The sequence below is a fragment of the Sylvia atricapilla genome, chromosome 1, assembly GCF_009819655.1.
Source record: "Sylvia atricapilla isolate bSylAtr1 chromosome 1, bSylAtr1.pri, whole genome shotgun sequence".
NCBI lineage: Eukaryota > Metazoa > Chordata > Aves > Passeriformes > Sylviidae > Sylvia > Sylvia atricapilla.
The window spans coordinates 96,540,844-96,568,457 of NC_089140.1; the positions used below are offsets into that span (position 1 = coordinate 96,540,844).

Below are 27,614 nucleotides of genomic sequence, written 5' to 3' on the forward strand. Positions count from 1 at the left end.
ACTGTATTTTGCAAAGCAGTTGTTAAATGCTGTCATGCTCATCCCATGGTGTGTATTGCAGAATGCTCAGCTGCAGGGCAGGAGACAGCTCTGCAAGTCAGCATTTTCTGGCTGGGCTTGGTAGTGTGGGCTCTTTTCCCCTCAGACTACCAAGTGCTGGGTCTCCTTAGAGACTTATGTTTCAGCATACTTACCCCAATGACCTTTCTTATAAAACAGTCACTAAGTCAAAGTGCAGATTGCTTGCCATTTTTTCTGTTTCAGAAAGACAAAAAATGTGAGCACTCAATGCTAAATTAATTCTAATGGAAGTAACCACTCCTGCAAGCATGGCAAGAGCTCATTCAAAGCATAGAAATACACATGGATCTCATGAGGGGAATGAGGGCTGCAGTTGCATGACTTCATGGAGTGCAAGTACAATATAATAAGGCCACAGAAGATCTAGATGCTTGTTTTCTATTAAACATTTCTATTTTGCTAAGCTGTGCTTGTTCCTGAAGAAACTATTCATATTGAATAATCTGGGCAAATTGCTAATACATTTGTTGTTACAGTAAGCCTTAGTGCTCTGTTTATCCCAAAATGAGCTATTTTCTCAGTATTCTGCAATAATTTACAGTTGTGGAAGCAATTGTAGCAATGTCATAAGTAAATACTTATGTTTGGTGTTGCTATTCTGGAAAATCAAAACAATTTTTGAACTCTAAAGGCTAAAATCTATATTCACATTGTGAATAAGGTTTCCTCCTTCAAGATTAAGAAAAGAGCTTTATGTATTTATTTAAAGTACAGCACTTCCTTTCATCACATTTTCTCTTGAAAACTGGGGATGTAGAGTGGCTGCATCCTGCCTTCCTGCATGTTAACAAAGGGAGTTATAAAACGTAAATGACTCTATATTTCCTGTTCACTGGCACTCGGACTACCACAAATAGCCTCGCAATAACCTTTAGTCTTAATAGCTTTCATGAAAAAAGATATACATATTTAGACTTTGTTCACGGTTAATTTTCAAATTTTGGAGATCCATTTATCTTGAAGGATGGGGTATTTGTCATGTTTGTGTTTTCAAAGAAAATTAAACCCTAAAATGCCTTCAAACTCTAGGAGCTGTAAAATATTTTTTTTTACCTTACAGAGGAAAGTGCAATTAAAGTGGAGATGGATATCCTGAATAAGCTACAGAATTTAAAATGTGATATTAAAGTTTCATCTAGTTTCCCTAATAAAAGGCACACAGGCTAAGAGTCTCTGGAAAATCCTTATCCAGGAGAATTCAATTACCATTTGCACTAACTGCAGATATATCATGCTCTTACTTGGTTGCTTTATCTTTTATGATAAGCTTGTAATCAAGAAAGAAGTTATTAAATTCAAAAGAGGTAAGTGCATAAAATCCACTAAAAATGAGGCTTTCAGATTCTTTTTTTAAGATGGATGTGTCATCTAGTGATGTTCAAAACTTTCACAGAAATAATTTTCACTTAAGTGGTATAAAATTGTAGATTAATCTTAAATAATTTCGTTTTGATTGTGTGTGTTCATGCAAATAGAGACATTTAGTCATGACTTAGTGATGAAGTTTTCAAACCTTTGAGTAATAGGTTTTCAAGCCTACTTGAAAATCCTCAGGAAAAATACTTCATTTATGAGAAAGGGACTATTTTTTGCTCTTCCAGCAATTTGGACTTATGGATTCTCCTCACTCAGCAACTACACATCCCTGCATGATGTTTTTCATTGATTCCCCTCCATACCAAACTTGCAAATTACAGCAATTACGGGCTTGTGGCAGCAGTTCTGGCCAGACTGAGGAGGGGAGTTTTTCTATACTGAGACTTCAGCCTAGCTTTTTTTAAGAATTTCCCTTTACAGTAAAGTAGAAGTTGCTGTGACAGCTTCTCAAATCTACTTTTTCTTCAGATAAATGTTTTAATGTCTTCTGAGAGAGAAAAAAAAAAAAAATGGTCCACAGCCACACAGATTGCTTTTCACTGGGGAGTCTGGGGGCACTCGACAGTTCTCTTGAGGTTTCTTCTGGTTGCACAAAAAAAAAAGTGATTCCTTCACCTCTCTCCAAGATGGCTCCTAAAGTAATCATTTACAACTCCACTGCTGAGATAGCAGTCACGCTGCCCTTACTTTAGGATAGGGAAGGAGTTGTAAATACAATTTCGCAACGCTGCAGTCCTTGTAGGCTCCTCTCTTGGCTCCTGGGCTGCACTGTGAAGACTTGCATTCTACATTTATCAGTTCATCATCATCATCTTTTTGTGATTACCTAACCTTGTTAAGGAGTTCTGCGTGGCCTCTGACTGTTCCTAAGACATGATTAGTCTGCCCATGTTCTAAGCCATATGGGTTTGGCCCCATGATTGAGGGTCAGTGTGTGGCCTCTGGCCTCAGTTCCAGCTAACTGAGCACATCTTATTTTTAAAACTGGTATTTTAGGTGCTGAACATTAGAAGAAGGGATTTTACAATGAAGTTTGGCATTCAGGGTTTGTTCCCCTCCACTCCTCCTCCAGTCCTATCACAGCCACCACAACCTTTTCCAAAAAAAAAAAAACCCAAACCAAACCTCCTGGTTTTTCACTGGAAGAGGAGAACTGTTACAGCACCCACTTTCATGCATCCAAAATGGAGTGTTAAGTGTTGAATTTACAGCAAACCTACAGACTTAGGTTCACTAATTTCCTCATTCCTCATAAACAAAACATGGAGCTGCTTTAAATGGTGAATCTGGATGTTATGTCATGATTCCACTTCTTGATTGCTTGCCAACAGGCCTGTAATATAAGTTAGTATGTTTTTAGATCCTAGTCCCTAGCATTTACTATATATGTCTTTGCTGAGCAGAACACAGGATGGCAATTTCCAGTGCTTCACATACAGTAAGTAATACATGATTTAGTTCACATATGTAGCTTGCAAATTTCCACTGGTGTTGCACATCTTTAAAAGCTCTGTTCTTAAAAATAAGAAGTAATGCTTCTTAATTGAGAATATCTTCAGAGTACTGACCTGGAGTTGAAATACAAATGAGATCAACAGCAGCAGGGAATGCTTTTAAACCCAAATACTCTCCCTTGCCAAAATACCCTTCACTAACTCTAAGTGGCAGTGCAGAGCTTCACAGAGACAGAGTAGAACAGGAGATGGGGGGGGATGTCCTCAGCCTGTGGCCCGGTATCTTAAACATGCTGGGCATTATAGGGTCACCTGTGTCTGTGTTTCAGATCCAGGGTCTAATAAAATGCATGTTATTAAGAACTTTCTGGCCAATCTAGATATGTCTGCTAACTGAGTTTAACAACGAGATGATAGGTCTTCAGTTTATTTTCTGTGTTATGCTGCATCACAGGCTATCACTGACTTCAGACACCAGTTAGTTATCTGAACAAAAAAAAAAAAAAAAAACAACAACAAACCAACAAAACAAACAAATGAGCCCAAAAATAGCTCTTCAGAGAATACAGTTGTCATCTGTATTGACATCTGGGTGAGTTGAGGAAGATGCACTCTCAACTGGGGTGACACCAATCAACGTGCAAGCATCAGCATAGCAGTGCTCATCACATAAATACAAGCTCAAAGTCTTGTAGATAAGCTCAAAGTGATTACACTTCTGAGGTGGATTTCACCAAATCAGGATACAGAAAATTGTCTTTCTTCTTGGTTTCCATTCTAGGACTCTGTAACTGAAGATTTGCAGAAGGACTTTCTCACATTGCTGTGGCAGCTGGAGAGTGACTCACTCCTTCTCAGCCAGAGTTTTTCTTGCCCATTAGGATATTTTTCCAGAAAGTTGTCTTTCACAGTTCAGTAGCAGTACCTGAATAAAAACTTTTAGTTGGTTCCAATTAAAACTGCTGTATCTGAGCTTCAGAGCCTTCCTGAATCTCAAGTTTGGTGAACAAGGGTTGGTCTACACAATCTTCAGACTTCTCTTCCAACCCTAACAATATCATGAATCTGTGAGTCCTGTAGATCTACTAACAGGCTTTAGTGCCTATATAATTAAATGTTCTGCAGTTTCAAAGTTTTTCATGAATGGGAAATAACTGTGAAGTTTCAAGGGCTAACAAAAGCTGCTCCTGCAGGTAGCAACCGTGTCTGTGGAATTCTCTTTTTCTTCTGAAAGCTTTGGTGTGATTATTCATCTGTTTTTGCAAATTAAGACATCAGCTGTTCATTAGTCCACAGCTCATGAGACTGTTCCTTAGAACCTCTGGTGTTGTTGCTTCATGCCTGCAAGATGTAGAGTTTCCAGCATTAAAAATAAGTTTTAAAAAGGAATATTAAATTCACCTGCATGCTGGTTTCTGACCTAGTAACTGCTACTCTGGAGTGAAAATTCTTACATTGTCCAAAATTATTCTCCAATAATTAAAGGTTTGCAAAGCATCCCTGGAAAAAATATGTATTAATACATGAGAAGGAGTGAAGCCATACAGCAGGAGGTTGCCAGCAGCTGGCAGAGCCTATGGGGAGCTTTTGGGGTTCTGCGGCTGCTTCTCTGTCTCAGGAGATTTATAGGAGAAAAATCTTCTCTGCTTGCTTTGGGTGTTTGTTGACAGTAATTTGCCATTGTATTGTTTCTATTTATTACATTTATCATGAAATGACAGCAATCCTCCCTCTCCATTTTAAATAAAGCAAACAGTTTTAAGTGGTTTTATGGGGCAATATGATTGAGGAGTCACCAAAATACCTTAAATGCTGTTTTTAAAGCTGACTTTCTTAGCAACAGGAAGTTTGCATCCTGTAAAAATAAAATGAGAAAAAAACATTGTAGCACAGCAATGGATTATAAGGATTTGTATTCTTCTATGAGTATTACTGAGTGTCTATGTGGTTAAACACACAGTTTAACATTGTGGGATTTCTCCAATATGCTTTTCAAAATACAGTATGACAGTGATGGATTTCATGTCAGTGATGTCAGACATGACAGAGCATAGAATTTTTTTTTTTTTTTTTTTTTTTTTTGTAACAACAACTGATTTTAAGAAGCAAATGACCATAAAAATCAATAGAAAAATCTAATTTTAGGTCGTGTTCAGCTAGGTCCCAGCAGGGGAAACATTATTGTATGGACAAAGTCACAAGGGAATATAGCAGGAATTGAGGTCAAAATGTAATCACCCAGAATACAGCTCTTTGGGGTGGATTATTTTATTCTCTCTCAGAACTGAAATACCTTTTAATGGTAACAAATCTCCTTATCCTGTGCTGGGAGTGTATTTGCCATAATGTATTAGATGAAAGATCCTTAATAGCCTACACAATTTTTCATATCATTCTTGAAAATATTCTGTGCTTTCTCTCCAACACACTGTAATAATTTTATTTTCAGTAGAGACAAAATGCCCACTTGGAAGAAGTAGTAATGATAAGTGCTAAACTAAGGGTTTGAAATCTAACTAAAACTGAATATTTACAGAAACAGAAAAAAAGTAATGAAACAAAGAGAGAAAAAGAAACGTTAAGTAAAATAGCCTGGTGTACTGTAGAAAATCAGTCTAAAGGACCATAGCTATAAAACAGCAGCTCACTGTGGAATCTGAATTTCAATTGAAATTTGAATTTCAATTTTTTAATCTTTATTTTCCTATTTTGTTTAGTGGGGTTTTTGGGGGGTTTTTGGGTTTGGTCTTTTGTGGTGTGTTTAGTAACAGGATAGGAGATGTTCCTTAAGGAGAACTGCTGCTGTTCTTCAAACATTTTTTTGCTCTTATTCTAAGAATGGCAATTTTCTACCAACTTCTTGAACTTGGCATCTTTTTATGCCAGCATGGTTAGAATAGGTTAAGGTGGGGTTTTTTAATACCAGTGTAATATTACTAATAGTGAACACTCTTACAAGCCTACCACAAAGAGGTTACTTCCATGTGTATGTTCACCTTCTCATGCATGAATGAGTGAGCCAGGCTGGCTCCTCGTGGCTGGTTGTCTCTTGCTACTAGTGCATGTCATTGCTGCATTCCAAAGGAGTACATTTCTTCATACAGAAATCCTCCCTCCAGAAGAAGTATAATCTATGTTTTGGTGAAGTCATTCGAAATTCTTATGTGATAATTTAAAGGATAAGATTTATTTAGTTTCATTTAATTTCAGTTCCTGGGATTTTCCTTGCATTTATCAGTACACCAACCATGACAGACTTTTTCATATGCAGCAGAAGGTCATCTAAGTGTCAGAAATTTCTGTTAGCAGAAGTAATTAATACTGTCAAAATCTTTTCAGAAAAGCAAACTGAGAACTATTTAAGATGCTTTTAATGCTACCAGTCTTGTACAAAGAATGATTAATATCAGAATGCCAGAAAATTGTATCTTTGTTCTCGGAAATATTTATTCACCATTTGATGAATTCATTCAGCAGCCATCTTCTGTATATTATTTTATATGTATATATTTGAAGCAATAGAATTTCTACTTTAATGCAAGGGAGACACATATGTATTTGTCTCAGACTTGGTGAAAAATGCAGTTGATTCAGTTGTGTAAAAGAAGTCCATAGAGACTGAGAAATAATGTCCAGAAAATATAATTTACTGTTATCTACAACAGAAACAGCAAAAAACAGCACACAAAACTCTCAACACCAGGAATCAAGGGACAAAATACAGCCATAACAATACAGTGTATCTCTCATGTTATGTTTTGAAAAATAATGAAACAAATCAGTAATTCTATATAGCCACGATTCCCAATTACAAAATAGATATGATTTGCAATGGATACAAACACTGATTCAAGTAAGCTGAAAAATGCAATTTTGATCTTGGACCTCTGGATCCAGGTGGTTAGTGTGAATAACCCAAAACCTGAATTTGTGTGTGTGGCAGTCCACCATGTGCATGAAGAGCCCTCTCCCATTAGATCTTTAGGAATGAACTGCCTGCTAAATCAAGGTCTCTGGTTATTTCTGATCAACCTAAATGCAGACAATCAGCTCTTTAATACCATCCTAGCAAGGTTTACCTCAGATTATCTGTTGAAATGTCTGTCTGCCTAATGCATCAGATTATTCTAGTAAGCCTTTGAACACTCACACATCATAAATTCAGATCACTACCTTTAAAAAAAATCTTTCACTTTAACAAAAAAACCCACCAAAAAATCCACTAAAAATAGAAAGACAAAATTGTACAAAAAGAAATACCTGCAATTTTTTCACTTTGAGTGACTCAAAATCACAGAATCATTTAGGCTGGAGAATACCTCCAAATCACCAAGTCCAACCTCTGAGCAATCACCACCCTGTCAATTAGACCGTGGCAGTAAGTGCCATGTCCACCTAGTTCTTGAACTCTTCCAGAGATGATGACTCCACCACCTCCCTGGGCAGTTTGTTCCAATGCTTAAAAAGCTTTTCCATGAAGAAATTCTTCCGGATATCCAACTGAACCTTCCCTGGTGGAGCTGGAGGCCATGTCCCTTTATCCTGGCACTTGTTGCGTGGGAGACGGGGCTAAGCCCCACCTGGTCACAGCTTCCTTTCAGGCAGTTGTAGAGTGATAAGGTTTCCCCTGAACCTCCTTTTCTCCAGGCTGGACACCCCCAGCTCCCTCAGCTACTCCTTGTTTGGCTTGGTCTCTAGAAGACATAGGTGTTGCATTTAAACTGACAGGCTTCGCACATGATTTTGACTAAGGAGAGTTGAATTCAACCATCAAAATAAGAACATAATATATTTGACTGATGGCAGCATCAATATGTCAGAATAGTTATGGTGGGATAGTTGATAAGCATTTTTTTGAGCGTATATGCTACTTCACAGGGATTTTATGATTCCCATGGATCATACAAGTAATTTAAAAAAAATCTGTGACAGATCAGTGTCTCTTGTTATGAAAATACCAAAGAAACAAAATACCTATGCAGTCACAATAATTCAATTTAAAAGTTAAAGCTACATAAAATAACTTGTGATGATTTTTCAAGGGATGCTCTGAAGCACTATAGATGTAATTAAACTTTCAGCTTCTTAGAAATCAGTGAACAAAATTACAGGCTAAATTTTGGGAAATCAAGAAAAATCTCTGATATTCCTTCTCAAACTGAGGACACTAATTGAGACTATGACTCACCATAGCTTTATGTCAGTATAAATATCATCGATTTCTTTGGAACTGCATTAGCATAAAACAGATGTAATATGTTGCAGTGGATCAGGCAGGAGTTTATGGCACAATTATGCTACTTCTACTAAAACAAATGATTGCAGCAGATATTCCTTGGCTCAGTTTATTCACAGTTGATTGTGATACCTTTCTTGTAAAAGCTCCACTGTTTTGTTTGGCTTTGTCTAAACAAATGAAGTTTTGCAAAGCAACAGCATGCATAAGAAATATCTGTTCTGAATTTTAGTAGTAAAGGGAATTTTTCCCTTGAGGATTATTATTTAGCAGTGTATTTGGGGTGGAAAGGTAGAAAAAAGAGCCCAAACTAATGCCAAAAATATTCAGTTTAATTGATTGCAATTAATTTTTTCTTTAGATTTTGGTTATTTTTTAATTTCATTGCATATGTACAGATCTGATAGAATGTAGTTGTTTTTGCATATTTTCTTCTTCATTCTTAAACATTTTCCAAGGTTTGGACTGGGCAGCATTTATTTTATGATTAATTCAAAAGTTTGCTAGCAATTTTTTTGTTTGTTTTCTATTTTTAATATCTCTAAGCAGGGCAGTTTTAGGGGAAGAGTTCACTTTTTTGTTCTGAAGAATGCTTCTTTCAAGGGGCAGTTTGAGTGGTTGGTTTTGTACCTCTTCCAATATTTAAGGCCAGTCCAGGATCAGAAAGGGGAAAAGAAAGAAGTGGCGTTTTGCCAAGGCATTTGTCTGGAAACCAGGATATTTGCATTTGGCATTTGGTGGTTGGGGTGGTCTTATTTGTTTTTCATTTTCTCTTTGTGTGTGTGTTTGCACGTGTAGAGGGGAGATTTTAGATAGCATTGTCTGATTGAGTTGATCTTGCAGGAGAGATGTGCACTATCAAAAAATGATTTACTGTCACTTTGCTGTTTACCAAGCTTTTTCCCAATAAAGGTCCACAAAAAGGGCTTAAGAAAAAGAAGATGCATGAGATAACTTTGCTAGACGCACAACTGGTCAGGTCCTGGATGCATCAACAAAAAAGAGTTAAGAACGCCATATAGGAAAGATGCATTGTTTGCTCTCTTTAACTTACTGTCTTGATTTTGAAGGCCATTTAAAAACTCGTAAGCTTCTTTGCCTTATAAAAGTTAGAGGTCTTTTTTGGAGAAATTTCTGAGCTGACAACATCCTATAATTAAGGATAGCCTCAACCTTAAGTGAACTGCTTCTGCAGGAAATTTTCACATCCAAGCTGTATTTGAGGGCATTGTTTAGGAAAGAATGAGCCTCTGCCAGAAAAAGAAAAAAATCCAGCAACATTCATTTCCTTAAACAGACTTTTAACAAGGTTTTTTTTACCAGCCTGATGGACATAAAAAGAAGAGTTGAACTAGGAAAAGGATAATTCAGGAAAAATAATAGATGTATGAGGATGACTGTATTCTGAAATAGAAAGTTCCATTTCCTTTCCCAAAAACTGATCCTTGTGAGAACCCTGAAGCCTTTCTGTTTTGATTTTTCTTTCATTAAAATGAAACTTTCATGTTTCTTCAAAAAACATCAGGTTTTGCAAAATAATAAAGCCAGACATTTCAGCAGGAATACGAAAATTAAACTGAAAGAAATAAACATAGTCAATTACGGGGTATTAGTATATTACATATTTTGAGACCCAAATGTACTTCATTACTTTCTTTTGTGAATTAGGTTTTTTTCATATTTTTAAATGTTTTCTTTCGTGTTATTACTGGACAGAAATGCATAGACTACTTGTCAACAGATTTTGAATACAAATCCAGTACTATCTTCCTATTACAAAAATAGAAGAATTCATAAAATATTTATAAGGAAATTTCTGATACCTTATTGGCCTAATCACTAGCAGATATTTACAGCCAAGATCACTGAACAGAAAAGGCTTAGACTGAAGAAAAGTGTGTGGTGATAATTTTTATCATTATGCAATCATGTAAATAAAAATACAAGCACAAAAAAATTAAATGGATATTTTATTTGGTATATTGTGGGGGTTTTCTCTCCCTTTTCTAATAGATCAACTTGGCTTTTTAAATTGTCTGCACAAGTATCTTCACTTTTCCATCCTATTTTTCACTTTTGTTTGATATAAATCCAGGGGAATAATCTGAATGGCTGCTTAAAGGGTTTCCTCTTCACACTCAGACACACGAACTTCCCTCAAGTCCTCACTCCTGCCTTGAACACATCAAAGGAATATTACTTACATATTGAATTTGAAATTTCCACAAACTTTCTTATCTCCTACCGACACACCTCTCACTTGGGAATCGGTCGCAGTAGCGTTTCATGGTGTTCAGAAATTGCTCAGCAGTGGCGCTTCTTCCACTGCTCAGATCAGAAGTTTATACCATTAGTACACCTCACCATTAACCATCTGTCACTAAATGTAACTTTTACAGGTTCAGATGACACCCATTTCACACGGATAATCTCCCTGAAAAAGCTGTGAAAATACTCTTCTCTTAGTGCCCTTTAACCTTGACATCACAGTGTCATGGCTAACCCTATCAGAGACCTCATCCCCACACAAACACTTGTTTGCTCCCCAGCCAGTGGGATCAAGGAGAGAATTGGAAGGGTAGAAAAGCTAGAAAACTCGTGGATTGAGATAAGAGAGTTTCATAGGAAAAGCAAAGGCTGCGTGTGCAAGCAAAGGAGATCAAGGAATCCACTGCTGTCTTCCCATAGACAGGGATGTTCAGCCAGCTCCAGGTGTCTGGCTGAGATGGAGTTGGTTTTTCCATAGCAACCCTCAGAGTGCTGTGAGGGAGTGATGGCATCTGCACCCACCAAACTGCACCCCTGAATACACCTCTGGGGATACCTGCCACTTGGTATACTGTGTGATAAGAACTGGAGATAAGATAAAGTTTCAGACCCCCTGGCTCAGGCCTAGGAGGAGGTGTTGTGGTGAGCATTCTCGCATGAATTGCTCACCTCTCTTGTACACTTTTGCTATTAATATTGTTACTGCTGCTGTTTGTTTCCTTATCTCATTGCTGTTTCCAGTAAACTGTTCTTATCTCAACCCACAACCTTCACCTTTTGTGCCTCCAGTTCTCCTCTCCAGCCCAATTCAGGGGAAGGGGGAATGAGAAAACTAAATTGCAGAATACATTCCTAAACCACAACACTGGCATATTAGGTATTCAATATCAACATTTATTTAAGATCCCTGAATTCATATCCTCTTGCAATTTTTTTTTTTTTTTTTGTTGAAGCATGTTATCATAAAACTGTGATTTCTATAACATTACCTCTTGCAGGCCAGTATGTTAAAGAATAAGAAATTATTGAGAAGTTGGGCAGGTAGATTATGTTTTCTTTACTTTTCTACATTTGGAAAAGTGTTTTAGATTCAATTTTTTTCCTCTCTGAATCATCTTTATCAAGATATCCCCAAAATGTGACCATGTTTAACTTACAAATACTTTCTTTCTCTTTGTAGGAATGTTTAATGTTCATTTAACTTCCCCTTTGTGGTTTAAGAATACTGAAGAATCCTTTTCCCTTTTGTTACTGAATAAGACATGCCTACAGATTAATCCAGTTTGGGGTGCTTGATAGTTCAATTAAGTTAGATGCAGAATAAGAAAAAGCAAATTGAATTATTGTGCCTTTATCCATCTGTACCACTCAGCCATGGGAAGAGGCATTTTTCTTGATAGTGGACCCTCATCCATAGAGAAAAAGGGACATCCCTTGTCACTGAATTTTGTTCTGGATTAGTTAACCTGCCTTCTACAGGGTTAGAGCTAAACTGCAGGAGTGCTCACAGCAGGTGTGAAATTGCTAAAGCCTCCTTCCTCTGAGCCCACTTGCTTCATTACCTTCACTGAAAAGTCATTGAAACCAAAGAGCCTTTTTGTCCTGGCTGTTTTCCAGTTGGTCATATTTGCAGGTTGAAGGATTGGTAGCTGGGGTGGTTCCCCTTCTGGCTTCTACTTCACTGCACTGCCTCACTCAAGGCCTTTCTTTCTGGTGGTAACAGCCTTCTGCAGGAATATTTGCCACTCTTTCTGCATTATTGCTACAGGCCTATCTGCTAAATCTTAAATACTAATGAATCATTAAAAAGGGTATTAACATATTTGCTGGCCCTGTATGTGTGTCTTATTCTTCAGTTTCATAGCAATTTCTATTAAAAACCTCATTACAGAGATTATTGTGACATGCTTTGAAACAGCAGCATTCATTACATATTATCTATGTATTGGAATTTGGGAAATTAATACACCAGGAAATGAAATGACTCACCCAGGGTCTCTGAAGATGTATGTTCAACTCATGATTAAAATCCAAGCTGTAGATCTGCATTGTGTTTGCTGCACAATCTTTTTTACTGCTTTTCTTTTTTCCTTTGAACCACATCAGTTTTACATTAAGATGGAAAATTCCACTGTGCTGCTTTTGTTGTCAAATTGTAGTTGGCACCTAGCCAATTACTTTAGTTAAGTGTGGATTGTTTGTTTCTCTCCTTTTACTTTGGGGTTCAAAGCATGGAGAGAAAATGGGATAACTGGGAAAGAAGAGCCAGCCTGTGGGGAAGGATGGGCAGAGAAATGGAGAGGCAGACACCAAAGAACTGCTCAAGTGATGGAGTGACTGTGTGATGTGCTGCTGCTGCTGCTGTTGTGAGTCTTGTCAAATGGTCAGAATTACATGGATTTTCCAGCCTGTCAGTGTGGGTGGGTAGGGAGAAAAGAGGGTTAGAGGTAAGAGAAGAATGACAAAAGGCTGTGAGGGAGTTGCACACTGGGCTTTTCCTTATATTACCTGTAGTCAGAGACCTAAAAATATATTGGGAAGCCAGACAAGAGCAACGTAGGTGAAGCCAATATGGTTAGCATAACATTCTCCATTTATTCTGTCTCAAATGGCAGGTTATATACACTCCAGTAGAGTTTACAATTACAGGCCATAACAAGAATGCAAACAAATATTATTTATCTTATTCTTACGGTGGCTGAAATGTTCATGCCACAAAAACTAGACCTATCAACACCTAAAAACCCACTATCCCATGTGTACACCTTAACATAATTCCTAGCTGCACCACAGGCTTCATAGGCCTGCATTTGGGGCCCAGGCTGTGGTAGCTCAACCCTCAATCCAAATATAAATCATTGCTCTCTAAGAAATTCTGCAACAATTACCTGCTCTGGTATGTCCACTGCCTTGGTGGGTAGTATGGAGATGATAGATATTTATTTTCATAGGTTACATCTTCTGTAAAAATATGATGTCTGCTTCAAAACTGTATGAGTGGAATCAACTTTCACAGTGCCTACAGCTTTCTGATTTATGTCTCACAGATGTGCTGCCCTTCTCTCTCTAGAGGACTTGTAGTGGTGTCCAGAGAGGACTTCATTTGCAGCCTTTAGTGGGGAGACCAGCAAGGCCCTGATTATAGGGTATTCTTTTAGCAGGTATAATGAGGGATCTTGTCCTTGGGGCCAGCTGCCCAAGAATTCTTGACATTTGTAGTAATTGTGTTGATTGTAAAGCAAATAAATGTCCTTAGACATCAACATATCATCAATACTTAGTCATCATAACGGGTTAGAAATTTATTTCTTAACTTCTGTTTTTCTTTCCATGCCAGATGGAGAGAAATGAACAAGAAATTCAGAGCAATAAAATTGCAATTTATCTATATAGACAGATAAGTGAAGAATAATTTTCATTTAAGAGAATATGTCTTCATTTTGGAGACACCCTGAATATATCTTAGTGTTAGTTTGAGAAAACAGATGTGTGAAAAATTCATTTGCAATAATAATAGTAAAGAAATTAACATATGTTTATATTTTTTCATTCCACTTCATCCATTTTGTGGAACACCACTCATCTGTAAAATACTATATGCACATGTATTATGGCATAAAGAAAAATATTTCAAGTTAGAAACGTACTTTTTTTTCCTTTTTTCTGCAACATGAGAACTGCTAGCCAGAAGGTTGAAGATTTAAATGTGGCCTCCATATAGTTCCAGTGTAGCAGATTTAAAGGCTGTAATGCCACCAAACATCCAGCAATATGACCAATTTGAGTCATAAATCCTTTCAATTACAAAATCTGCAGTATAGTATCTGAAGCTTCCCATTTCCTGTTTTTCTTATCAGTAATGCTTCTGTTTCCTGAGACAAGCTAAATGTAAGTTAATCTTTTGATCTGTTTTAAAAGATAACTTTGTCATGCAGATTAAACGAGGCTCAGTCTCCAGTTCAATTCTCTCCATTTAGATTTTTATACTGAGCATCAGAGGGACTACTGACTACCCAGGTGAACTTTGGGAATCCAGATTTTGGATTGCCCATGACTATTTCAATTGCTTAATTAAAATGTAAGTAAGTAATACTCTTAGGAAATATGAAGCTGCTTAAAAAAATGTGTTCTGTTGTAAGACTTTACTAATCCTCAAAGCCTGCACTTCTGTAAAGTTCCAGTACTTGAGGAAATTCCCAGAATATTGAAGTAACTGGAATAAAAACAATACACAAATGAAGAAACAAAGTCAACAATAATTTTAATGAGGAAGCTGTTTTGTTAAAAATAATTTGGAAAACTAAGCTCAGGCTTTTAAGAAAAGATTTTGCATAAAATATTTTAAGGGTTTGTTTTTAATTTTGTTTTTGTTTGTTTGTTTGTTCGTTGGGTTTTGGGGGGGAGGGGTTTGTAGCATATCTGGTCAATCTGTGAGTGTGGTGAGGAACAAGAGTAATTTTCCCTGAAAAGTTGTGGATATCCCATCCCAGAAAATGTTCAAAACCAGGTTGGATGGGTCTCTGAGCAACCTGGTCTAGTGGAAGGTGTCCCTGACCATGGCAAGTGGATCAGGACTAGATGGTCTTTAAGGTCCCTTCCAGCCCAAACCATTTCATGATTCTGTGATTCTATGAATTCAGAGTATAACACTTCCTCAATGGATAACAAAACCCCAATCCTGTTTAGAGGATTATAGTATCTGCAATAATTTCACTTACCAACAATGGTGGAAATGATTTCACACACGGGAAAAAATAGGAAAACACTTGTAAAAGCCAAAAAATCACAAGGAAAGAAAAAGGGAAAAAAAGCTTTATTGACATCACACACTGAAACTCAGATTTCTTCTTTCTCAAAGAGTCGCTCTCCTTAAGAAGAAAATTAACAAAATACTCGAAATTCCTGTGAAAGTTGTTGTGGATAACAAGAACACAAGTCAGCTTAAGAGACTGAGAAGAGTAACCTTTATACGTCTTTTCTAAATTTTGACAAAAAAGACACATTACTAATTATATGTTTTTATAAGTATATCAGCTTTTAGTTTTTTCTAAAAGTAAGTATATTCAGGTAGCAGCTTTTTGAGTTAAAAAGTTGTATGGAGTAGAATTTCTTTATTCCTCATTTGGCGGATTCTGTTTGTTGGTAAGGTGAAGCAGAAATAAGTGTAACTGTAACACTGTGGAATTACAGTAACAGAATGGAGTAATTGGAAACATTGACAATCATAGAATCATTTAGGTTGGAAAAGAACTGTGTGTTGTGTTCTCCTAAAAGATGCCTGGTGTTACACAGATAAATATATGCAGATTATGATTTCCAGTCAGGTTGTTACATTGTGGAAGGTGTTTTAAGCAGCTTTGATGCTGAGTCCTTCTCAAGCTTATGCAGGTTATTACTCACTTGAAATAGTAATTTCATTTGTCAGCTTTTGTTTAAATTACACTTATTTATCCATTAGAGAATTTTAATGGATTGACTCAAACTTACTTTTGACTTCAAATTAGTCATATTATTCCAATTCCAAGCAGTTCCATAAAAATATGATTTGTCGAAGTGCAAAAATTCTTGAAGTCGTCCCAAGACAAATCCATTAAAAATGTAAGATTGAGTCTTGTTTTGACAAATTTCAACATGAGTCATGAATACTCGGGATTCTTACACCTTTGAATTTTCAAGCTGCATAATTTTGATCCCAAAATAATACCTCATGACATATTATCACAAATAAATCTTCAGACCTTATGATGTTACTTTTTATACCCAGTCATTGACTTATGACCTATAGAAACTGTCTTATCTTCTCTGTAGATTTTTTTAATCCCTGAATAATTGATAAATGTTGAACTGTAGTGTCTGAAAGAAAGGGTTCATTTTGGATACATAGCATGGAAAAATTCTGTTTTCTTCTGGTGATGAACTCTGAAGATCCCTGCTTCATCAGTTATTATAGTATCCATGTATATTGCTATAGATTCATTAGTAATGAAAACTTTATTCTGATATTGATTTTAGTGGCAATTTAGGTAATTTCTGATGCAACTGCACCAAGGCCTCCATCCTGGTGTTTCTCAGAATGTGAAAGTAAAAAGCACATTATGTTTTTCATATTCCAAAAGTGAAAATGTCCTGTTAGGGGGGCACTAGATGTGGAGAGATTGAATAAAATCATGTCACAGTGTAGTCACTGATTCCATGTTCTTTGACAGGGACCAGACAGTTATTATTATTATTATTATTATTATTATTATTATTAATAATAATAATAATAATAATAATAAGCCTCCAGCTTTGTGGAAGCAAGGTTGCTTTCTTATTCCTAGCTAGCATCTTTCCATTTTTTATCATATCACAACAGAAATAAACACAATTCCCTAGTAAGGCTCAGACAAATTTTAACAGCTCAGTGATATTCACAAATTAAAAGTAATAATAATTTTTAGGTTTTGGGGTTTTTTCCCACAAACTTTTTTGCCATGTTTTGCTTGAAGTGTTACCAAAGTTATTCCTGGGTTTCTCTATGAATTTGATTTTCAGTTATGTTAATATGGAATCTGAATTTCTGTGTGTGCTTTAGCCAACATAGAGGCATAGTTTGCAGATTCATCTGCAAAGCTTACTGAGAAAGTGAAACTGCAGTGCATATCTCAAAAAAAAAAAAAAAAAAAAAAAAAAAAAAAAAAAAAAAAAAAGCTGTGATAATCCAGACATCCTGGATGAAACTTAATGTAACTCATAGGAAAAATACAGCTGTCTTGCATCCAATCCATGGCATACGTACAAAAGAAAAAAACAATAGAAGAATTTATTTTGAAAATAGGGACAGGTCCTTGTCCTCCATCAAGAGCACTTTGGAAGACCATGGTCTCCATTTTAACCGACATTTTCTCGATTGTGACTAACCCAGATGGAATTTTGAAAAAGGTAATAGAAATTACTCAGTCAGAGTAATAGAAATTACGCAGGTCACCAAATATCTCATTTTTTTAAAACTTCAGATATATGCAAGATAAAAACCTATGCCAATTCAGTGAGCATCTGGCATGGCAACATTTTTTTTAAAAGGAAATTTATTAGAAATGGAAAAGGGAGGAAGGATAGAAAAAGGTCTAGCTATGCCCATGTACTGTCTGTGTAGCTGTCCATGTACTTTCCAAAAACTCAGTAATTACCTGACTAGTCATCCCATATGGTTTCCCTTTCAGCCCTATGACTAAGAGTGGAAAGAACTCTTTTCTAGTAATTTTCCATATATGCCTATTCAACATGGGTCAACCAAAACCCAAAAACTTAGAAGAATCATTATGTACATTTGACAGAATAGCCTTCAAAGGATAAATAGTTGGTCTTACTGTTTTGCTGATTTGTTAGCCTCAATGCAGAAAAATTATACTCCTCTTTCCCATTCTCCAGAGTGAAAATAGACACCATTCAACATTTGATTGCATTTCACAGCTAGGAAAGAAAAGATCAAAAGGAAATTTCAGTTCCTAGCATTTGAAAGACAAGCAAAACAGATCTCTTATTTGGTTCAATCCCACCTGACTTCTGGCAGTGCAAAGACCTTATTCACAATGGGTTCATTTTCTATTTAATTCTGAAAGCTAGACGCAGCAGAGATCTGGAAGCTCATTTAGTCCTTTTTTTGGCCAAGCACTGATTTACCAGCTGTTTGTTCCTGGATGTCTCTGCTAGAGTTAATCTGAAATGATGCAAGAAACAAGGCAGTCACCTTCCTTCTGGAATGTTTCTCTTCTGTCCAACACCTCTATTAGGCAATCATCTTACAGATTTGAGTTTCCTGTAAACCGCACAAAAAGTGAATTTGGTACCACAGGCAAGCTTTTTTTAAATGATTCTTTAGGGTTCAGTATTCTCAGCATGTGGGATTTACCTCTTGGTTTGAGGACACTAAAAATGAAACCTTAATCAACAACAAACCCCTCATGCTTCAAGTATGTCTATTTAAATCAACTACAAAGGTAGATAATAAGTTTGAATAGAAATGAATCTTTTTTCCATTTAAAGAATCAGGATTTCTGAGAACAATCATGTTCAGCTCCTGGTAGATATGTATAAACATGACCTGATGTGAGGAGAATGAAATGTATCACCAGTAAAGATAAACATTACAGCTTTAATCTACACTGCAAATTAAATATGTTATTAAAACCAGACTCTAGAGAATGTATTTATTTATGTAGTCATAGTAGAACTGTTGTCAGTCAGGCTTTATTTTATTTTACCAGTACCTTTGTCAGTACTGAGTATTTCAACTCCTGGATGACATGTTGCTGTGATTAAATAAACAGTAAACTTCAAATTCACATCCATATAGACAGTGTTTTAGCTTGCTGCTGACACCAGATACATACTTTTTCTTTTTTCCACACTGCAAAATTAGGACATTGATGTTCATCTTTAAAGTGTTTCTTTTTCTGCACCAGGGTAAGAGTATTGAGAAAGCTGAGTGTTAGTCTCATATTTACTGTATATGGATCTTGTTCTAAAAGATTCACGAAAAAAATAATTGGAACCCTGGTATATGAAATGTTTTTTAAGGTATCTTTTTTTAATGGAATAAAGAAATCTGGCCAACATATTAGAATGATCACTTTGTAGGTAATTAAACTTTTTTTCAGTTGCGGTGTGGGGCTTTTTGTTAGGATTTATAAGTTATTGTTCCCAGTAGACATCACTTCTATAAAAGCATTAATTTATCTACAGTCCCCCAGACAAATAACAATGCACTGCAAAATCCATTTCCTCTTCTTCAGTTAATCAACGAAAAAAATAATAAAGTTTTTCTTTTGATTTGCATGATGTTTAATGTTTTGTAATTCATGCTTTTAGTTTTAATTATTGATTGACTGAGCTAAAGTTATGAAGTATGTGGCTGTAAAAGCATGCAACTCTGTGGACACATATATTCAAAATAAAACTTAAGCTTGCTCTGTGAATTGACACAGTGAAGTTAAGTTAGGTATTATTGAGGTTTTTGTGTCAGTCAAAACTGAAGCCTGGTTTATAATTTAAATCACACCACCAAGGCATTGAATATTGTCAGGATTTATTGATAATGACCTGTTACTGTTGGACACAGAGACATTCCTGCACCACCTTAAGCAGGTAACTATGCCATTGAGGAATCTGCAGTGCATACTTCAATGACAGCTGACAGCAGAATATAGATGTAGAATATATGATTGGCTTTCAAAATTTCCATTGAAAGGAAATAGCAGAAATAAATGGAAATAATGCCATATGGCATCATGCTCATGATGGAGATTTCTTAACTAGACTAAATGTGAAATGTTCTTCACATGTCAATCATATCTGCTGTCATTTGCATAAATTTGAATAAAGTATCTTGGATTAACTTTTGCTGTCTTGCAAAACAATGAATGTTTCTGCACTCAATCTGCTCAAAGTTGCTCTAATGCTTCATCCCTGGTAATCAACAGAGGTTGTGAGTCTGATTCTGCTTTCCCATGTGCTTTGTGTAATCTTTAAAAGTAGGAATACAAAGTGAGTGAATTTAGTGTGATTCTGATCTGCATAGTTGGAATCCTTGAGTGCTGATGGTTAATGAGTAAAGATTTCACGGAGTGTCTGATGGTGACAGCAGTGTCACTAGATCCAGAAACCCAAGTGATAACAAAACCCTGACACTACAAGATCAAGATGCAAAAACCAGTTGGGGATCATGGCCTGCTGTTCAAAAGAAAAGCAGAAAAGAGAAGAAAGAAATCAGGTATTTGAAAAACATTAAGCATGTTTTTCTTAGTGTTTTGACAATATCTATATTTATTTTCTTTTAGAGTAAAGACGTCTTTTTAAAAAGAATGTCCATGATGGTTGCACTCTTTAATATTGGCTATTGAGTGAGTAAGAGATCACAATAGATTTATAATGTCTGACGTGTCAAAATAATACTGGAGAAACCCTATTTAGGACTCTTCTTATGATTCAGGTTTTGGTCACAGAAAAACAATTCACCCCACCATGGTCTGGGTGTGGTGAACACAGTTCTTTTTCAATCAGGGACAAAAGTGAGGGAAAAAAAAAAAAAAAAAAAGATGGCTGAGCTGGCAGAAGGACTTGAGATCCTAGAAGAGACAGGAGACTTTAACACTCATTGCAGGGATCTTCTCATGTGGAACTCTCCCCCTTCTTGCTAGATGGAAGACCCTAAAATTGGTGATAAATCACCACTTATATAAAATTTTTGATGCAATCATTCTAGTGATTGATTTTATTTTATTTTTTTTAACTAGATGTGGTCTTAACCTAGTCCTGAAGATTTATCAGAATATATCATAAAAATATTAGACATATATTGTTCCTTTTGCCTTGAATTTTGGCTGAAGGTTTCCTATGGCATTTGTGAAATAGGTGAGAGAGAACTCTTGCAGACTCCACAATGTTATCTATGCTTTTTTATGGCCAGTGGCTGAAACTGTTACTGAGACAGGCTGACAGAAAAGAAATAATATTCAGGATATTATATCAGAAACTTCACAAGTTATGTAGCTACAGGATATTCTTACATGTGGATGCAGTGCTGAAATCCTGCACTATAATTGCAAAGAACTTGAGAGTTCGTGCTGCCTCTTTTACACATGAATGTATGGGTTAAGAACACTCTAGTTATCCCTCAGGAAGATACTTGCCAGCTGGGTGAATCTGAGGTGTCTTTTTTTTTTTCTTCCTGCAGAGTGAGCATATATCCAACAGTTTTCAGAACTGAATTCAAGGGACTTTTTTTTTTTATTATTATTCTCAATGTTCCCACATTTTATGAGTCACAAATCCTCCTGTACTAAGCAGACAAAACTTATACTTTTAGAGAAAAATTCTTTAAGTATTTTTTAAGATACGCCGATCTTTACTCTATCATTCTTAAAGAACAGTTTAAAAATGATCTGTAGTTTCTTATGTACAATGCTTTGGGATATGTGTCTGAAGACTGATTTTAAGTTGAGTATAAAATGTGAGGAGCAGAGATTGAAGTCACTATTAATAGAAGAAGCCTTGGAACTGGAGATGTCACACAGGAATTGCTGATCATTGAAAAAATGTTAATTCGTGCACTTGCTGACTGTAAGAAAAGGCATTTGAAGCTGCAGGTGTTGAAGCTTTGATTTCAAAGAAAAGTGCACTGGGGCAGTCCACTGGACAGGGCTGTATGGAGGTGCATCCTATACTTTTCATCCCAGGTGACCACTGGCAACATATTAAACAATTGTGACATATCACCAATTGCCAGCCACGTATCTAACAGCAGCAAAGCGGCAGCAGGAATTCCTGCAATCCTTCTTTCTTGTGTTTTAAACTATTAACTTTTGCAAAGAAATGTATACACAGAAAGGATATGTTTATAGTCTTTAGCACATCAAAAAAGAAAAATTGAATTACTTTAATTTATAAAGATCTTGGAAGAAGTATTGGGAAAATTCCTTTTGTCTTCATATGATGTGCATTGCCTTTTTCTGGTTTGTCTGGGTATTCGTTTACCTTTGGCCACTTGAAGTATGGATACATTTATTTACTTCATCCTTTTCCAGATGTGTATTTAGTCTTTACTCCTTTTCTGTTCTGTTAAAGCCATCTGTACAAAAGTTATTCATCTGTGATGGGATATTTTAAAGTATGAATAAATAATCAATTCACAGAAAAAGAATTTAAGGAATTGTCCTGGACAGGAAATTCAGGATTTGTCATGCTATCTGTGTATGTGCCTTAAAGTTAGTTCTTAGTCTGTTGTTTTTCAGACATACTTGACTCCATGCAGCATTGTAATGAGAATGTATGAACAGAAAAGCTAAGACAAGGTGACAGACAATGATTGGCTTAAAGATATGATTTCCATTAATATCTGTACATCTAGAGCTTAAGACTTCTCAAATCTGCAGTGTATTCCTGTTCTTGTTCCCAATCTGGCAAAATGAATTAGTGATAATTTACATGCAAAATGTCTTCCAGGTCCAGGGCTCTGTTGAACTTAATGGATATATTTAAAGCTCCCTGTACAGACACTACACAAAACTTTCTTCCTATTGCACTCTCATATCTGTGATGGTACAAGATGTACCCTTGTTACTTGGTTAGAACTTTCTATTGTCATTGCCCATAATGATAATCTTACCCTTTTCTGTCTTGCCCTTATTGCAAGTATGAAGAATTTCTTTGTCAGCTGCTGTTCTGTGCAATAATTTTCCCATTTCCAGACCACCGTATTAATGCCTCCTACACAACCACAAACCATCCTCTGACTCATGCTGCACTGAGGAGTACTGATAAGTTCATCTGGCTTCATGTGCTTCGCACATCCTTCCAAAACCACTTGGCCTTATTAATAGTTAGCTCTTGAGGCTGCATTGCTTCAAAATGCAGTAGTCCCTGAACTGAGAGTTTTAAAGTTTTCATTGAAATGTAATTAGAATGTCGATTATTTCAAATTAAACAGAAGCAGAAATGATTGAACAATTTGTGAAGGGCTTTGTGAGGCAGAACGCAATCAGCTAAAATTGGATCAGAAATCTTAAAATGGACAAAGAGCCAATTTACAATGCAAATTTAACTTAAAATATAAAAATGTAATAAACATCATTAGAGATATCTTAAACAGATATTGATCTGCTATGAACCATGTCTTTGCAACTGATCTAGATAAAAAGTTGAAAGTCTTCAGCAGTGAAGAATTATATGATATAAAAACTATGTAATTAAAAATTGTTCCTTATGGCAGAACAGCATTGTATGTTAATTTACATTAAAAACAAATGAAGTTATAATTAGCTGGAATATTTTTGTCCTGTGTTTGTATATGTTCCTTGCACAGAACTGCTAATTTTAACAAGGATTTCTATGTATTTGGAAAAGTCTGTCTATTTTCTCAGGATCTTTATTTCACCTAGGTATTAAAATATTGCTAGTTTGATTTTAAAATTTCCGTGCCATGCTATGAGTAAAATGGGAAAAATATGATTTTGATGTAGTGACTTCTATATCCACAGTGTGAATTATTCAGAGTTGCTTAATTCATTGGGGAGTTTCTGTTGGTTTGGGGGGCCTGGGGGGTGAGGTCTCCCTTTTTTTTTTTTCCTTTATTTGGGAATTGTGGGGTTTGGGTGGTTGGTTTTTTTTGTTGTTGTTATTGTTGGGTTTTTGTTTGTTTGGTTGGGTTTTTTTTTTTTTTTTTTTTTTTTTTTTTGTGGTTTTTGGTGTTTTTTTTTTAAATTTGTAATGGGTAACTTGGTGTCAATCAGTGACAATGAACCATTTTCTCACGGGGTATGTTTTGCTAGGAACTGAGAATAAGAATGGAAGTTCATTAATAGAGTATTTAAATGCCAGATGTACCATGAAGTACTCCCGTTTTTTAAATAGAGTGATCAACCTCTTCTGTGATAACAGAGACAGAGCTTTTCTATTCTTGGCTAGTGTGATGATATCCACGCCACTCAGCTCTTATTTCTATATTAATGCTCTTCTGCCTGCCAAAAGCAGCACGTTGTGCAGCTTTTTTTTCAAGTCCCTATTCACCTGAAATAACTTGCTTTCTATTTATCTCTGTCTCAATTTAGAATGTGATTCATAGGTCTATAGTGAAAAATTATCAGACTTTTAAATGGAAGACATGGAAGCAAGAACTAATCCTGAGGGACCTTCATTCTTTGGCTCTTAGATGCTGAGCTCCCCGGAGCCAGAATTATCTCTGTATCTTACATGGTGTCAGCCACATTCTCAGCACCTAATTAGAAAGAAAAAGGATGGAGACAAGTGAAGATACCTTTTTCACACTTCTGCTGTGATTATTGACCTGTTAAATGCTGCTTTTCTTACTTTTTATCTTTCATGATGAACTAAAGATTGGATGCCCCTTCAGTATAGAATGCTAAAAGGAAAGAAAGAAAACCAGCCCTGTTGGGAGTACAAGAGATATCTCCTCTTCCTTTCTGAAGGAAAAGCTTAGATAAAAAAGGAGTTATAGAATTATGGAAAACTCAGGCTAGAAGAGATGTTCCAAATTCTTCTCAGCCATCTCTGCCTTCTGAGGCAGGAGAAGTATATCCTTAATGTGTGTGAGAAATTCCCATGTTGGAAATACATGCATAAAACTCTCGTGAAGTCACACTACAGGACATAACCAGCCTTACAAGGAGATTTTTTCCCCCCTGGGTATCTCTTGGTTAATAATGACTTTTTAAATTGCAGCCCTCAAAAAAAAAAAAAAAAAAAAAAAGAGTGAGAGAAAAAGAAAATGTCATGTTACCAGTCTTCATCCTTCATTTTCTTGCCCGAAAAAGTTGTGGACATCCTGTCTCTGGAAATGTTCCGTTCCAGGCTGGATGGAACTCTGAGCAACTTGGTTCAGTGGAAGTTGTCTCTGCCCACTGCAAAGGGGGTTGGAATTAAACCATCTTTGTCCCTTCCTACCCAAGACATTTATGATTCTGTGCTGCTGTGATACTTCTGCACTAAACAAACACAGTTCTTTCAACTTCTCAGTTCATGATTCTAAATTTAATCAGTTTTTGTCATCTGAATTTTCTCCCAATGTGTAAAACCTTATTTTAATAAGATAAATAGTATGAAGTCATATTCCACCTAAGGTGTTACCATTACTAAAGGAAGCACAAAAGTGCCTCCTTTGTCTTGTATATAACTCTCTGTTGACATACCTGAGAAAATTTGTCTTTTGGAAACAGACAACCTGATAACATTTTTTATTTTATTTCATTAGCAGTCAGAGCATCCGGATCCTTTTATTCAGGTCTGAGGAGTTGTTTTTACTTTCTTTTCTTTCTTTTCTTTTTTCTTCTTTTTAATTCTTACCATTTTGAATGTTCAGTTAGTTACTAAGAATAATGATGCTATTAGGTACTCATGGTTACTTTTTTTGCATTGGAATGTGCTATGTTAAGGAAAAAAAATTGCAACATTCAGTACCCATGAGGACTGCTGTGCTTTTACCAAAGTAAGATTAAATTAGGAGGCATATTTTGTATGTTCCATATGAGCATTGCTTTGATGAACATGTGTCAGATGGCTACTACAGATATTACTTGACCTTTATTTGTTTTGTGATACTTTGGGGATGACCCTCACGTCTTGTCTATTCATCTGCTCACACATCCTGCTCTCTGGAAAGATTTGCTGCTGCCAGCGTAAAGTTTAGGCAGCTGTAGTGAGACTTGCCCAGCTGCTTTTTCACATATACACCAAAAATCAGTCCAGGAGAGATCTGGAGCACATCAGGTATGACTACATGGTGTTAGAGGGGGTGATCAAGGAAATAGGCAGCTTAGGTGGTGTCTTCTTCTTGATTCTGCTGAAGAAGGGAAAAGTCCTGGGAAAGGAGAGCAATTCCATGGGCCAGGACTGAGCTGCATGGCTGCTGTCAACAGTAAGTTGTCTTTTATCACCATGAGCTCTTTTATTGGTTGAGGAATGCAAGAAAAAGACAGGATTCACCTGAGCACAGAGAGGAAAACCATCCTTGGCACCAGACTGGTGAGGGGAGCTGCAATAGGAAGGTGAGATGACAACCCACATTTGAGAGAGGAAGTGGACTGGGCTGACAACCAAAAGGTGTGTAATTATATGGACGGAATTTTTGTTTCCTTGAAAACAAGAAAACAGGGCACAAGAGTGACCATTCCAATTATGCCCACACAAATAGGGAAATGCTAAGGGGTCACAAATAGAATCTAATGGCTTAAACATTTTTTTTGAGGGCAACTACTCTGATACCTCTATAAGCCAAAAGTACTTCATCTTCTCAGCCACACTTCCATAATTTTATGCCATTGCAGCCACTACTTGGAAATTCAATTTAAATAAAATATGGTATTATCTCTACTATCCAATATAACTATGGTGACACTCAGCAGTTAAATCCAGATCCAAGAGGTTTGTTACTTTGTTTTTTGTTTCCCACATTGTAAACATGATGGATGAAACTTTGAGATAATGAAATTTGGAATTGCATGGGAGAACAGGAAGTTTACAGTGACACAGCATTAAAGTATTCACAATTAAGAAGATAGTTTTGTCTAGGACAGACAGAATAATTTTTTGGGGGGAAATACAAGCTAACTTGTGAAATGAACAGAGACAGATGAAAAGCAGAGTATAAAATAAATTATGGATTCAGATATTTAAACTTCCACATACTCCAAAGGAAATCACTAAGAGATGATTACTATTTGAGGTCTGAAGTATTCCTATCTGCAAAAGCTGCTGCTGCTGGATATATTTCTAATGATGAACCTTTCTTTCAGCTGGCCTGCAAGACAGAAATATAATTTAGAACTTAATAAGGTCAAAAAGAAATGAGAAGAAAACTTCTGGTAAAAATACTGATGACATATTGATTTTTTTTTTTTTTTTTTTAACCTGGCACCAAGCTGCGTAACAAACTTATTCTGAAAGAAATTAGGTACTTCCTTCTGCTCCAACATATTTTCAGCCCATAAAACAATCCATTGAAAGGATCTGAGAAGACAGCAATTCTCCACGGTGTGTCCTCATGCTACACTCCTGGGTGTTACATGACTTCTGGGGCTGGGCAGCTTGGGTTTGTACCCTATGCATTGTCTATGCATTGCATTGCCTTGGCACCCGTGGCTTTCACTCTTGAGAAACATTGGTTCCAATACTGATCCTTAGGATTCAGTCTGATTTTTCACACCCCTTCCCTTCCCCTCTCCCCTACTTGTTTTCTTCTCCGTTCCTTCAAATGTGATATCCTCTGTTTTGCCTGTTGCACACCCCTGAAGAGCCTTGTGGAAGGTGTGAGTAGCTGGGCATGAATGCGCACACACACACACACACAGGCTGTGACAGGCAGTGTCCCAACACAGCATTTCCCTCCCTTTTTCCACTGTGAGACACCACAGGTCATCAGCAGGAGGTGAAGGCTGAGCACAGTATCCTGTGTTACTCCTGTCTGCTCATTGAACTCCTGTTGCTGGTAAGTTTCTTATCATCCTGAACCAGTGAAATTCCTGGACAGGGTGAAAGTCTGGAAATCTGACCTCTCAGATCTTCAGGACTCTTCTGCAGGTGAGTCTTGTCATAGTGCATTATATGCTTTTAACAGATGACTTCTTCCCCAGCAACCAATTTCTCCTTGCTGGAAGTTCATGAGTGTTTATACCTGAAGAGGGAATGATTTTCTCATTCCTATTAGA

General features: G+C 36.4%; 1 protein-coding gene across 1 annotated transcript in view; it reads left to right on the top strand.

The window, feature by feature from the left end:
• Window positions 1–27,614, top strand: part of LOC136358097 (CD226 antigen-like) — a 49,417-nt gene that overhangs the window by 1,143 nt on the left and 20,660 nt on the right. The window contains 4 exon segments of the mRNA XM_066313987.1: window positions 16,991–17,057; window positions 17,093–17,285; window positions 17,287–17,360; window positions 27,437–27,486. Of these exon segments, the coding sequence (XP_066170084.1) occupies window positions 16,991–17,057; window positions 17,093–17,285; window positions 17,287–17,360; window positions 27,437–27,486 (384 nt within the window).